This window comes from Erpetoichthys calabaricus, chromosome 3 (genome assembly GCF_900747795.2).
Source record: "Erpetoichthys calabaricus chromosome 3, fErpCal1.3, whole genome shotgun sequence".
Lineage (NCBI taxonomy): Eukaryota > Metazoa > Chordata > Cladistia > Polypteriformes > Polypteridae > Erpetoichthys > Erpetoichthys calabaricus.
The window spans coordinates 278,853,075-278,868,468 of NC_041396.2; the positions used below are offsets into that span (position 1 = coordinate 278,853,075).

A 15,394-nucleotide genomic window follows, 5' to 3' on the forward strand; every position below is an offset into this window, starting at 1 on the left:
AATTTAGTTCTTCAATTCGGCTTTATTCAAAAGCTAGCACAGCAGTTCTCAAACTGTGGAGCACGCCCCCAGTAACAAAAAAGCAGGTGCGAATGTTGCCATATGTGGCGTAATTTCACTATTCGTAAGGAAATTTTAAACTTGTAGCGGTGTATCGGCAGCAGAAAATATAGGAATAAATTTTATTAGGGTTTCAAAAAAAACGTTAGGGGGGTGCGATTAAAAATGTTATGAAAACTTGGGTTGCAAATACTTGAAGGTTGAGAAATGTTGAGCCAGCATATTACATTTGGTAATTGGTGAAGATAAGTCCAGGCAATAATTTAACAAGGACTGGCACTTTATCTTCATTCTTCTTAAGTAATTTTATCACAAATGCATTTCAAGACTCTTTTCACAAATAATGTCCTTCATTATACACTACAGTATGTATACATGTTATTCAGTTGTTCAGTTTGTATACGGTTATTGTTAATGTATATCAAATTTGTGTGATATTTTTATATTCTCTAAAACTGAAAAATAAAGCTTTAATTTTCTTACTTTCTAACTTTAATAACATTTTCAAGCTTGTTTAGTCCAGTTGAGAATTACTGTGGGCCAGAGCCTATTCCAGCCGCATTGAGGCAGAGCAGGAACTACACAAGCACACATACACTTAAACAAGAACAATTTAGAATGACCATGCTAAAACTGGAGAACAGAGAAAAGATCCCTGCAAACAAAAGGAGGAAGGAAAAACTCTACACTGGTTCAAACCCAGCATGGTAGACCAATGGGGTAGCAGTTTTAACTACTGCAACACTGTGCCTTCTTAATTTTATACATCATTTTAGTTATCTGGTGGCACGGTGCCGCAGTGGGTAGCCTGGGTTCGCTTCCTGGGTCCTCCGTGCATGGAGTTTGCATGTTCTCCCCGTGTCTGCGTGGGTTTCCTCCGGGTACTCCGGTTTCCTCCCACAGTCCAAAGACATGCAGGCTAGGTGCATTGGCGATCCTAAATTGTCCCTAGTGTGTGGCTGTGTGTGCGCACCCGGGGTTTGTTTCCTGCCCTGCGCCCAGTGTTGGCTGGGATTCGCTCCAGCAGACCCCCGTGACCCTGTAATTAGGATATAGCGGGTTGGATAATGGATGGATGGATTTTAGTTATCTGATTTGTGGAAAGAAGGGCTAGTGAAGTGTTATCTCATCCTCCATTTGGGGAAAAAATTAAAACAGCAGCACGTTTTTTTAAAATTAAAAAAAATTTGAACAGATCCACTTATATTTTAAACACTTAAGCTAGGACTTCAGCTAGGCTGAAAAGATAGAAGTCATTGTACACTTTTAGTTCATGAATGGATTGTTTATAGCGTCTCAGTACTTTGTTATATCTTTCTTATAATTTGGAGATTAAAACTGAGCACAGTATATTAGATGTATCATCATAACTAAGCTCCGTGCACTCTTTGGTTTAATATTGTTTTTTATTAGTGTGCTGCTGCTGGAGTATGTGAATTTCCCCTTGGGATTAATAAAGTATCTATCTATCATCTATCTATCTATTATATGGTGCCTTTCACATCTATCTATCTATCTATCTATCTATCTATCGATCTATCGATCTATCGATCTATCGATCGATCGAGCCATTCACCTTGTCTTCCAATTTAAGGATTTAGCTGCTTTCAAATCATAATGAAACCATGATGCCCTCTCCTGGGAGGAAATGTTGCAGCACCTCACTAAATTTATGATTGTGTCTTTTGCTTTTACATCTTGTAATGTAATATTAAGGAATGCTCTGGAGTGTTGCTTTTTTAGTGCCTGTTGTTTACTACATTTTTTTGTAGTCTTAACATCTTAGTGGTTTTATTTTACACTCTAAAAATATATCTTTATCACCAAAGCAGGTTATTGGTAGATTCTCATTGAAGTGCCAGAGTTCTTTCAAAAAGTGCAATGAATACAACCAAATTGATATTTCTAAATGTAACCAAATTTCACAGTGAATTGAACAGTGTATACATATTTCAATAACACAATTTAAACTATCTGAAAAGTTACTTTTGTCCTTTTGTTCTTTACATACACAGACCACACGTTGTGTGTGTGTGTGTGTTCATGCCACAGTTTTCGTGACTTTGTCAAATTTTAGTTTCTGGATTTGCATGTTTTAGTCTTCCCTGAATGCAATTTGAGCTCTTTCAGAGTGAAGCCTGTCTGTGTATGTGTGTCTGTGTCAGCATACAGGCCTGTGAACTCAATAATTCACAAACTAATCAGTTGTTTTGAAACATGGCACAGTTATTAGCACTGGAGAATACTGAAAAGCATCTATTCTGAACAAAGTCACTCCAGTAGAGTTTACTGTAAATACATAAGTTTTCATTTTTCTATGCATATTGCACTTTTACCTGCAATATTTTGTTATGTAACACAAATTACTGTATTATGCAAGGAAGGTCAAAGGCTGAGCACATCAGGATTTTTTTTTTCAGGTTTTCTGTCTAAATTGCAGTTCTTCCACTTTTGAACTAGAGATAGCTAGAGTCTATCATGGCACCATCAGGTGCAAGCCATGAATTACCATGCGCTTACACCTTGTCACACCTGAGAAATGTATACGTATTTACCTTACCATGCATGCCTTTGTAAATTCGAGGGAAAACCATAGCCATGCTGGATTTATGCTGACTGTGACTAGGCCAGGACGCACACACGTTTCAGCAGAGACAACTGTGCTGCCTTCTGTTGGTTAAATGTAGGTACTGCATTAAAACTGAGCAATTTGATAAGTTTTAGTTTAGCTGAACATTCTCATATGTGCCAGTCCATTTCAGGAAGAACTCTCTGTCTTCTTGTTTTAATTGGCCATGCCCTCACACTGTATGTTACCAGCATAGATTTAAAAAAAAAAAGAATGAAGGCACCAGAAATACCTTAAATTAGAGAACAGAAATCCCACTAATAGATTGTTCCAAAATGAACTAAAACACTGTGCTTAACCTCATTAGTGTGCTTTTAAAAGTAGTAATATGTTGTAGAATGGCTGCCTCTTTCTAAAATGGAGTAAAAAAAATATTTGAGGTGTATTTGCCACTGAAATCAATTCAAAGACATTTGTTTAGTATATCAAAACTAGTCAACTTTTAAGCTGTGCTTAAAAAAAAGATTTTTCCTTGAAATGAAGACATTAATGTTTCTATGTGTTTATAACTGAAAATCATCCAAGTGTAGGTGAAGCATTATTTACTTTATATTACAATAATTACCAATATCACACAAAATTATTTTTATAATGATACATTTGTATATACTTTATATAAACAATACTGTGTAAAAGTCTTAGAACACCAGTGAAAAAAATGTTTGAATTTAGTTCCCTTTTAGGCATCGGGAGAGTGGAGTGGTGGCTCTGAGTGCAGGGATCTGCACTGGCAATCGAAAGGTTGCCAGTTCAAATCCCGTAAATGCCAGAAGTACCTCTACTCTGTTGGGCCCTTGAGCAACGCACTTGACCTGCAATTGCTTTGTCCTGGGTATGACCTTAATCTGCATCCTGCCCTGCCAGCAGGTCCCCCAACTTTCAGGGAAAACTTGGGGGTTGGGTGCTGAGGTGTCACTCTCTGCTCTCGGGTCCCAATTCAGGTGGTTTATCGTGTGGTGTGTGCAGGAATGTGCTGTAAGCACTTGCTCCTATCCTCTCTCCTCTTTTAGAAATTGGGAAGGTAGTACATGCACTTGAGGGCCTCCGTAAGTATTTTTATGTTTTATGAAAGCAGACAAAAGAGACGAGATCCTCTTGTGAGTTTACTTGAAGTGCTAATTAGCCACAACACCTCTTTGTTTCTATAAGCAGCACATGAATTACAAAATACAGTTACAGAAAGTGAAGCCGTCTTTTTTTTTTTTTTTTTTTTTAGCTGAAACTGGGGAACATTACTAAAGATGTTTTTGTGATGTTTTTGCTTATTTGTGAATGCTTCAGAAAAGTAAAGAAAGTAGCTGGAGAAAATGGAAAAAAATGACACAGTCTGATGTTCAGCAAGGTGCAGTACTGGTGGTAATTGTCTTTTCCTCTTTTGCTTTTTGTTTTTTTCTATTTAAAGTCCACCTTGGAGCGCTGTTCTAAATGTTCCCACCCCATCCTAGATCGCATCTTACGGGCAATGGGTAAAGCATATCACCCTCACTGTTTCACATGTGTGGTCTGCAATCGCTGCCTGGATGGGGTACCATTCACTGTCGATGCAACGTCACAGATCCACTGTATTGAGGATTTCCACAGGTTGGTATACATGTGTTTGCTTTCCTCTTGAGTTTTGTATCTGCTTTAAATCCTTTAATTCAGGCCTTGTTTTATTAGAACCTAATTCTTTTTTAATTGTGATTTCCATTTTGGATATTATGCTTTCTGTGCAAGGGGGTTGTGGTGTTTATTCAAATCTTGGTTGAAGTTGATGTGAATAAGATTTGTGGTGTTCTTAAATAATTCTTCCTTTTTCTCTTTTACCAGCAAAATGGAGTGATTCTGACATTAATAAGTACATAGATAAATGAAAGGTCCTGGTACGGGACCCCCGACATTAGCCATCATAAATTAAGAAAAAGCAAAAAATAGCATTTTGCAATTTTCTTTGCATGATTGCCACTCACTTTGTGTCCAAAAAAAATTTTTTTAAAATAGATTTCTTAATACCGTACCATTTGTAAACTGATAGAAAGCAAACAAAACTATAGAAGTGTTTTATTATAGGGCATGATTTTTAGAATTTGCATTTTAGTTAAGTAAAAATTTACATATGTTTTAGTACACTATTTTAATAGTTTCTGTTTGCTTTAGTTGTGATTTTGGTAACGTTTTAAAATCAGCTTAGATGTTGTAGGTTTACCCTTCTTCTGTCCCTTATTTCGTCCCTTTTGTCACATATTTCAGCACATTACTTTGTTCTGTTGTCGGTCTTTGTAATAAATTGCAAATGTTGAAGTGACACTCATCTTTGTTTTCAGTTATGTAGCACAATTTGACTGTCTTAACAGGTTGCTTAGTTTTGATTAGCATTTTCTTGTTTGGTCCAGTCCATCTTTTGTTATTTTTGTAGCATGTATTAATTTTCAAACCATGAAGAGAACTTGATAAAAACAGTCTGTAGCTGCTGGTGAGTAAAGCAGGATCAAGCACGGGTCAAATACATGCCAAAAGAAATCTGTCAGTCTAAAAGTTTATTTTTTAAGATTTAGTGAAAATTGAAAGCACACAGTCCATACAAGAATAAAGAAAAAAGGTTGTTACACACGTAGAATAAAAGCAAAAAAAATCTGGAAAAAATGTCTCTTCTCTAAACTTAGCTTTTCTTGGCAATCTTCAGTTGTTTCTTTACTTAATGATGCTTTACTTCGCCTTCAGTATGCTCTAAGTGTACAGCACTGCACATTCAGTAGAGCGTGATAACTTCCATATTATAGGATATGTTGAGACAGTTTAAAACCGTGTGCCCTCCATGCCTTACACACGGCATGGTGGCTCACTAGCTGAGGCTAATCTATAGTTGGAGGGGTAAGAAATAGTTAGAATATACCAATTCAGTTCAGCTTGTGGGGGTTGTAAGAACCTCCCATAGACTATGCACTAATATATAGGCAAACATTTAAATAGGACTTAAATAACCAGCAAATGGCTCTTATAATGTCTCTTATGAAAATTGTCCCACTGCCAAGGCCTTAGGCCTAATCTGTATAGAAGAGTAATTATTTGAGTTAACGTTCTCAGTGAAAGGGTTTGGACTGCTCCTCATGTTCACTTTCAGCACTGCCATTCTGACCAACAAAAATGTATTTGTTCCTGTGTTATTTTCAGTTCGTGAATTTTTAGGTAAATGAATACATTTATAAATCTGGAAAAATTAGTATCATTGTGCAATCAAATTAATCATTTGCATCAAATAAATTGAATATTACAATTAACAATGATAACATTGAAAACAATCACTGGATATTACCCATCCATCCATCCATCCATCCATTTTCCAACCCGCTGAATCCGAACACAGGGTCACGGGGGTCTGCTGGAGCCAATCCCAGCCAACACAGGGCACAAGGCAGGAACCAATCCCGGGCAGGGTGCCAACCCACGGCAGTCCATCCATTATCCAACCCGCTCTATCCTAACTACAGGGTCACGGGGGTCTGCTGGAGCCAATCCCAGCCAACACAGGGCGCAAGGCAGGAAACAAACCCCGGGAAGGGCGCCAGCCCACCGCAGGGCGCGCATACACAAACGCACACACACACACCAAGCATATGCTAGGGACAATATAGGATCGCCAATGCACCTAACCTACATGTCTTTGGACTGTGGGAGGAAACCCACGGGGAGAACGTGCAAACTCCATGCAGGGAGGACCCGGGAAGTGAACCCAGGTCTCCTAACTGTGAAGCAGCAGTGCTGCCCACTGCACTACTATGCCACCCCTGGATATTATCCTTCATATTACAATACAATACAATACAATTTATTTTTGTATAGCCCAAAATCACACAAGAAGTGTCGCAATGGGCTTTGACAGGCCCTGGCTCTTGACAGCCCCCCAGCCTTGACTCTCTAAGAAGACAATATTAATTCTGTCCTTCCAGCACAGGTTTAGAGCAGAATGCAGAATGCAAGTTGTGTAACTGAAAGTAGCCCCTTGGAGACCTTCAGACAGTGATTTGACAATATTTTGGAAACATTAGGTGAAAGTAACTGTGCTGGGCTGAGCGGTCTTTAGTTCTCAAAGGCAATGTTATTGACTTAAGATTGCTGATATGTATTTATCATATATCTGCCATAGTCTTCCATAAATAAAATTATTAGATTTAAAATGATCTCATTGACATTTTTCTTATTCTTTTTATTTGTATGAATGAAGTTAAGAGTGTCTGTCTGTCCAGGCGTCACTTTTGAATGGCTCAACTGATCTACATGAAAATAGGTTTATTATATAAATTTTCGTCTTGGTCCCTGTCACAGTAGAAGCTACTTTGTATGCTTCCAGTCTACATGTGGACTGAGTAGGCTGGGCTCAGTGGCAGCTTCTTTGAGAACTGCTGTGTGACACATTTATTTTTGTACATTTTAAGTCCAAAATCAAGGATGCATAAAAGTGGCTTGTATTGAAAGTTTAAGGATAAATTAAAGGTAGACCCCCTTAAATAACAGGGTATGCATTACCTCTGTTCTGCCCCAGTGTGAACTCCCACACTTCAACTGTTAAACATTTTTGTTGAGGATGCACCATGTTGCATCTAACCAGTCACATTCTACTTCTCATTCCTTTTTTATTCATTTCAAACAATATGCCTTCTAGAAAGAGAGCCAATGTAAACCCACGGCCTGCCGATGTCACAAGAAAGTGTCTGCTGTGGGAATCTGGAAGCCAAGAACGGTAGAACTACCATTTGAAGTCAAACATTGAAAGTTGTATCTCTTTTCAGGCACATGACAGAGGCTGAGATATTGACATGCAACGGAACAGGTTTAAATCGTTTACATCCCAAGAATACTCTGATTCCTAATAATTTTTTGTTCTCTTTTAAACATCTGCAGTTTACTGTTTGTGCCTGATTTGCTATGACCTTAAACAAATCACAAGGTCAGACACTGAAAATTTCAGACACTGGTTTAAAAACAGATTGTTTCCCTAATATACAGCTTTATGTTGATTGCTCACAAGTAACGTCAATCAGGTCTTTATTTATGTACGCTCCATGAAATACAATTAAAACTATTGTTTTAAAGAAGCAATCTCTTAACAGCTGACATTTATTTATCTCTGTTGACCGTATATTTATTATGTTAATTGTAATAATTCTGTCAATATCAATATTCACTATAAAGTGGAATAAGTTCTTTAAGAAAAGAGGAAGCTGCTATATTAAAATTCCCACTCAGAATTTAAGGAGGCTTTGGATTTCATGGATTCTTGGAAAACCCCTGATCCTGATGTGTTACTTCCTGAGCTTTTATCTGCATTATGGAATCAGTTATCTGCTTCTGTATATTAAATACTTAGATCTGTAATCTCTATGATTAAGTTGGGCTCCTGTATTAACCTGGCCTCGATTATGCTTGATGAATATCCCCGTGAATGTTCTATCGAGGGGTTCATAAATAATGCACCTAAGATTAGACTTAATATAAAATAAATTGGTTCAAATCCGCCTTCCTCCCCTTACCCACTTGTGTCAAAAGGCTATTCTTTCTTCATGCTTCCAGATAGTGATCTTGTTTAAATACCTTTAATATTGAGATTTATTCCCTGATTCGAATTATCACCGTATTTTAAGTGGGTTTAGTAACTCTCTTAACTCCTGGACTAATATCCTTTTGTCTTTTCACTTTCTGTTAGCAATTATTAAAATGAAAGTTGTTCTTCAGTTTTTGTTTTGTTAGTGCCATGATGTCGCTTCACAACTCTCTATTCAAGTTCTAGGAAGAGGGCTGCACTCTCATTTCCTTTTTTGCCTGCAGATGTAAGTGGCCTTTCTTCAAACATCTGGGCCAAATTCAGTACAGGTCAGAGGCAGGAATATCACTCCCAGACTTAGTTCTTAATGTGCCTGTTTTACTTTGTTCTCCTTATCCCTCCATCTTGGTTTCCTGTCATGTGTAGTTAAATTTCTCCCAGTTCCCCATCCACTCATCACTTTCTTTTCCATCAAAATTAAAGCTCACTTCTATAAATTTGACTTTCTAGTTTATTTTAGCCTCTGGCTGTGGCATTGTCTTGGGAGGCACCTAAATTGCTGCCCAGCTTCACACTCCCTTTTAGAATTGGAGGTCACAGTATATCCTTTCCTGGTTCTTAAAGACATTAGTGTCATTTCTGACTTGAAGCCCTTCCCATTCCTGTCATTATGTTCAAAGTTTTCTATCCCTCCTGCTTCTTTCTTCTGTCTTCAACCCAGATTAGTCCTAAGCACATGCAATGTGCCATTTTCCTCCTCTATTCCTCTTTGCCCATTTAATGAGGCTTTGCTCTTTAACCTCTACCAAGAAACTGCATTGCACGCTTCTTGCTATGCACCTTAATAAAAGGACAGGTGTCTGTGTATCTGTTTGTGCATCTGATTACTATGTCTCTATCATTCAAAAAGATAGCACATCACAAGCATTTGTAGTAATGTAGTAATGTTTGTGATGTGCCATCTGTTGGAATGACAAAAGCAATGCTTTTCATTACTACGTGCATTACAGAATACATTGTAGTAGATGGTGCAATACAAACGTTAACGCTAAGGTCTAAATTGATTGCTTAAATTTCAACCAGTCTCAGGCAGGTAGCAGAACTAGTTCTACATAAAGCTTTCTACATTTTATTTGCTTTATCTGGTTCCTCAACCTTCATCTGCTTGATCCCTCCATCCTGGAGTAATATCTTAAGGTTATAACTCTGGTTGTCTCCACAAATCCAAACTATCAACACATTCAGTTTAAATTGATAGATAATTTATATCCCATGAACATATTTTGCCATGGGGCTTGTTTCCAGCTCTTTATGTAACATACTGTATGCTCTCATTAACGTCTCTCTGACTTTTATCCACATTTTGTGAGACTTCCTTCTAGTCCTTTGTCTTCAAGCCTCTTTTTAATATGGCATATTCAAATATTCCTCTTCTGCCTCATTTTTCAGCTCCTGGTCTATCTGCGTTATCTCTTTATTTTCCTTTTATATAGTATAGACTTTTCTCCTCAGGACTTAAGGACCTATCCTACTCTCACAGACTCGGAGAGTTAAACCTGTTTAGGTCCAAGCATGGGGACCTAATCCAGGTCTTCACAATTCTCAATGGCATTGACAAAGTAGATCTAGCAGAATTCTTTTAACTTAAAAGTGAATCACATACTTGAGGAAACCAGTGGAAATTAAGGGAAAGTGCATTTAGGGATGAAGCCAGGAAGCATGTATGTATATAATGGAGCCTCACTGACAGGACACACACAAGATACTCCATGCGACTCCACACCCAAGGCGTTGCATTACAAAGAAACCACTTTTAATAAGTAACAATTGTGTGAACTCAGACATATTGCAGTCTCTAATGGTTACAATTTCTTGTTAGCAGAAAAACCTCAATAATCTTACTTCTGATTTTCATCTCATTTCAACAGGAAGTTTGCACCACGATGCTCAGTGTGCGGAGAGGCCATTATGCCAGAAAAGGGACAGGAAGAGACTGTGAGAATTGTGGCTCTGGACCGTAGCTTCCATGTCAACTGTTATGTGTGTGAGGTACTACAGATTATTGCATTTTTATACTGAGATTTGAATTAAGGTGTAACTGGGAGTTAACATCTTTACTTTACTGTAGATAGGCAATCATTATTTTGTTGTGGAGCCAACAGTAGGGCGGAGGATTTAGAGTTTTATCCGGTTTCTTTTAGATTGTGAATAGCCACTTATCCTATCCTACAAAAAAATGGGAAAAAGGCGTTTTTCCTTTACTGTAGAGTAGGATGCTTGAGACTAGGTGTGGTGATTGCTTCCTGCATCCAAAAAAGCACACATGCCTGAAAACTTGTTAACACTGCTTTTTAAGAGATATAAAAAGGAAAAGAGCTTAACATTTTGATGTTGTTGAGCTTATGGGAAATAATTGGAGAGTTTTATTTTCCTTCAGATCTACTGTGCAAATTGCTGCTAAACAGCATCACAAACCAGTTGAGTGGCTTTAATAATTTATTTGACATTGTTCATACTACTTCACCATGATATTTCCGATTCACCCTGGTATTACAGCCATATGCAGAAGTTTGAGCAACCATGGGCATATTGTTGTTTTTCTAAGTGAAAACCTGTCCACATGCCACAGTTTGTTTTGTTGTTTTCCAAATTCAGTAATTAAATAGTAATTGTGCATTACAATTTACACAAATATGTTGTGTATAAGTCTGTTCCCTTTTCATTTACAAAAATCAACAAAACATAATTCGACCTGGGGGTCCAAACTTTTTGCACATGACCACACATTCATTTTTCCCGCCTTTCTTCTACATAGCATATTTCCAGAAAACATTGCTTTTTATTTAATATTGACCATTTCTTAATGTAAGGGATATGAAGGGGTTTTGTCCGTTTCTGAGCCTCATTTAAAACATTTTCATGATTTCAAACGTGAAAATAATTTTTGCAATGTGTATTTCTTGTAAATGTGCGTTTTTTTGGGCGATTGGGTTGGTCTCATGTCTTGCGAAAGAGTGGATCACAAGTCACTGGCAGTGTGTGCATGTAATGGGAGGAGGGAAAAAAAACACATCTACACTCTCTGATTTCAATCTGCAAATGGCATCTATAATTTATGCAAAATTATGCCAGAGTAGTCCTGATGATTGTCAGTCTCACCTTGGCATCGTAGGTGACTTTTGCATTAATGAAATATCACTGCTCACGAGTAACAAAGGCAGCTTCATTTTCGCTAGGTGCCCTTTTTGCAATATGAATGCATTGATGTGTTCTGATTACATTAGGGACACCAGACATTGCTGCAAATTGTCTTTTTATGTTGGTAACAGCATGTTATATGTACATGCGCTCACATCATAAGAAAAGTAGATATAGCACTTCTTTGGTCGGTTAATGGCTTCCAGCACAGTGGACTTGATAGAGTGAAGCTTGTCTGTGAGATATTGTTGACCTGTCATCCAGTTGCCTGAGAAGTGACAATAGGTAGTCTAAACTGATGGGGGGAAAAAAACAAAGTTCTTCAGTGCAAATACGCAGCAGTGGCTCACTTAAAAGAGAACAAAAATGGAGTGTGTACATCATATTTATAACATTTTAACTTTAATATGTTTGTCACGTCAATGCACAGTAAGAAGAGCTTGGTGCTATAAGTTATGTATGTGAGTTGTCTTTTAGGTGATTTGTTTGCATTTCTCTGCTTGATCAAGGGTGTCATCATTTCCCAATTTCTCTGAAATTTTGCATACACATGGATTAGGGATGGTTTATACTTCATGCTCAGAATGCACACGCTTTATTGTTGCCACACGTTCCCAGCGTTTATTTGACACATCCTCAGACATGTCTTCAAAAATTAATGCAACACGTGCGTGAGTTGCAGTACCAGCAAAAAATGGGGGGAATACAGTGTGTTCAAGTTGGAACGTGACGTTAAAGTCTGTTAACTATCAACATGTGACACAAGATCCTACAGGATCAATGTGCATGCTTCAATGTTTGATAAATGGTTTGTTGTGGTGAAGCAAAATGCTGACATACAAATGTATTCATGGTGCTTTTCAAGCGTCATATATTTCCCATTGTAATTACGTGAAACATTTTAAAGGTCTCACATACCATCTTTTGTGCTGACTTTTTTTTTTGTTGGCACGTTCACAACAGCAGCAGAATGTACTGAGCCACAGAGAAAACAAGTAAAATTAGCAACACAGTCAAAAGGTTTGGAGATGCTAAAATGACACCAGTATATGGGCGTATCCCTGGATTGATGGATGTACTCATTTAACATCTACCCTTTTCAGAGATATTGTGGCAAGGTGTCCTTGGAATTTAATGGATGTTTCAGGCAATTCACAACACAGGGAAGCCGAATGTTATCTTATTTGTGATGATATTTTGCACTGCAAACTGGTGGAATCTTCCATATTTCCATAAAGTACGCGTGCAAGTGTAAACAGGACACCGCTTGTGTAGCAGAAGCGTCTGCAGGAGTATGCGTCGCGTCATGTGAAGTATAAACCCGGCATTAGAGTTGCTGTAAACATATGTGGTGTTTCCCCATCAAGCTTTCCTTTATAAATCCCAATGTTTGTGGTGGAATTTGAGTATGCACATTTCAGGTTTTATAAATGAGTGCAGTTGATCATAAAGGATATTGTGTCTTGATTATACTATATCTTATTTGAGCATTACTGTACTCCTATTGAAGGACTCAATGTGAATCATGAAAACTCACTCTACCCCATTATAATCCCACCACCGGCCTGTGTTTTAGACACCCAGAAAGAATCAACCATGGACCCATGGGATTTTTCTTCATGTTCTCTCATTAATGTGACTCTGCAGGAACCAGAATTAACAAGAGCATGGAGTGGTCCAGCATCCAGTATTGGTCACTTCTACACCCTCCTTCTTGTTTTCTCCTAACACAGGTGAAACTCATTTGGCCTATTGACAGAAATGATTGATGAGATGTGATGAGTTATGGCTTTGCCAACTATTAGTTATTTTTCCGGCAGGGCCCTTTACCTGACATAAGTGAGCTACAGTAATCGACTACTTGGGACACAATGCCAGTGGGTCCCCTAACAAACAAATAAAGAGAAATGTGTTTCAGCAATCTACTTTAACTCGGCTTGTCCTTATTAGGCCTATGGTTGCCACATGCTGAGCTGGACAGACCAGGCCACCCTATCCTCTTCCACATTCCCCTGGGGAATTCCCAGACACTTGTTAAAATGTAGCCTTCTGTTTTAACAAGGGGACACCTCAAACTCCTTTTCTATAATGTGTAGTTCCTTTGCAATATGAACCTATAGAAAATGTCTAATTCTCTTTTACTCGGGTATATAGCTCATACTTCATTGTATATTGTGCTACTGTGTCACTTTTTATACATCCCAGACTTTATTCTCTGCCATGTTACTGAATTGTCTATTGGAGCAGCATCCGCACCTGCTAATCTAATTAATACACTTTGTCTCCATCAGTAGAGTAAAAGGATATGTAAGCTAAAAAAATAGGCAATTTATTTAATTGAACATTGTAAAGATCGGAGAATCCATACTCTTATTATCTTATGTCTCATAGCACATGTAAGCAAAATGTTTGCTTTTTTTATACCTCATTAGAAAAACCCTTGAATTGCCCACTTATCTTCTGTTAATGATACAAATGGATTTCAAGTATCCCAGCAGTCTCCACAGTAAGACTGGAAATACTCAGTTTATGGTATGTAACACACTCTTTGATACATTGTATAAATTTAGCTCCGGGTGACTGCTTCTCTTTGTGAAAACCCCAACAGTACTGCAGTTACTTATGCACTCATGCTGGCACATCTGCCAAACCACTTTTAGAGCCCCAAATCCTCCACCTTTATTCATGGCTTCAGATCAGTCTGTTGGTACCAGCTGTGTCAATAAGAAAAATAAGAGAAGCAAAACATTATTGTATAGTTGTGATTTTTATGTTTTTGAGTCATCTATTTGTCCATTTGTAAGGCCGGTATGTACTTGTCCTCCAGACTTATTTACCAGACAGCGACTGGGAATGTTCTTGCACATCACATATTTACATTATGTATTTACTTATAGGTTAAATCTTTCTAATTGTATTTTGCTATTGCCTCTGTATGTTCTAAAAAGCCTCATACAAATGCTATCAATGGGGCTCACATTCTTTGTGGTTACTTGTGCTTTCCATATACGTGATTTAATAAATTGTGCTCTGAGAATTGCTGATCCTGTTTTGGTTATTCTCAGACATCGCCTACCAGCTTCAAACCTGTTCTCTGAATCTGCAATTTGTAGAAGAATTAGATTAGATTAGATAAATGCCATTAATCCAAAGAGGAAATTTACATGCAGCAGCAGAAACATAAAATACAAAGATACAGACTTACAGGACAAATAATATAATAAAGCAATCAATAAATAGTAAATGTATAGTGCTGAATTTGTAAAAGAACTTTGAATATCAGCATTTAGTTTAGGACTTCGAGAGGATGCTTTGAAAGAAACTGGTGAACCTAATTAAGTGGTCTTTCAAAGTGTACGTTGACTTTGTTCCTTATAGTCTTAGCAAAACAAAAAACAAAACGTTAAGTTAATTCAAACTAATTTCAAGTTGAAGTACAGCCACGTTTTTATATTCTTCATATACTTAGGAACGAAAGACTGCAGTGAATTTGAAAATTTGTTTGTGAATAATACTTTGTCTCCCTTAACTACTCCCACCATTTCTCATCTCATAAGTACTTACGTGGTGAACTTTATGCACTAGTGTTAAAATGGCTGTTTATATGCATGCTGCGAGGTTGTAATATAAAATATCGCAATAATTTAAAATTGCACGTTTTTAATGTAATTTAATACATATTACTGAATAACATGACACAGTGTAGGACTATCTGAAAATAAACCTGATCCACTTCTCCAATTCTTATTCATCATTGGTCACACTTTCATCCACTGGCAGGATTTGCACATGTATCACATTTCACTGAAGTTGTTAATGTTCTTTGCAGACAAAGTCATTGCAAGAAGAACATCTCATTGTTGTCATACTGACGTAAGTATACGAGGGGTATACCTAATGCACCATATGGAAATTGTGACTGTGCATCCACTCATAAAATCGGCTGGGGGCACACTGGAGGGAAACCATTGCGACCCTGAACTTGTAGT

General features: G+C 37.7%; 2 protein-coding genes across 3 annotated transcripts in view; both read left to right on the forward strand.

The window, feature by feature from the left end:
* The window catches only part of plscr3b (phospholipid scramblase 3b), a 482,910-nt gene that overhangs the window by 124,160 nt on the left and 343,356 nt on the right, over positions 1-15,394 (forward strand). The gene's annotated exons all lie outside the window — the stretch shown is intronic.
* Positions 1-15,394, forward strand: part of trip6 (thyroid hormone receptor interactor 6) — an 86,652-nt gene that overhangs the window by 68,481 nt on the left and 2,777 nt on the right. For both annotated transcript variants that reach the window (XM_028798412.2, XM_028798411.2), the window contains exons 8-9: positions 4,092-4,270; positions 10,136-10,256. In XM_028798412.2, coding sequence (XP_028654245.2) covers positions 4,092-4,270; positions 10,136-10,256 — 300 coding nt within the window. The remainder of the gene's footprint in view (positions 1-4,091; positions 4,271-10,135; positions 10,257-15,394) is intronic.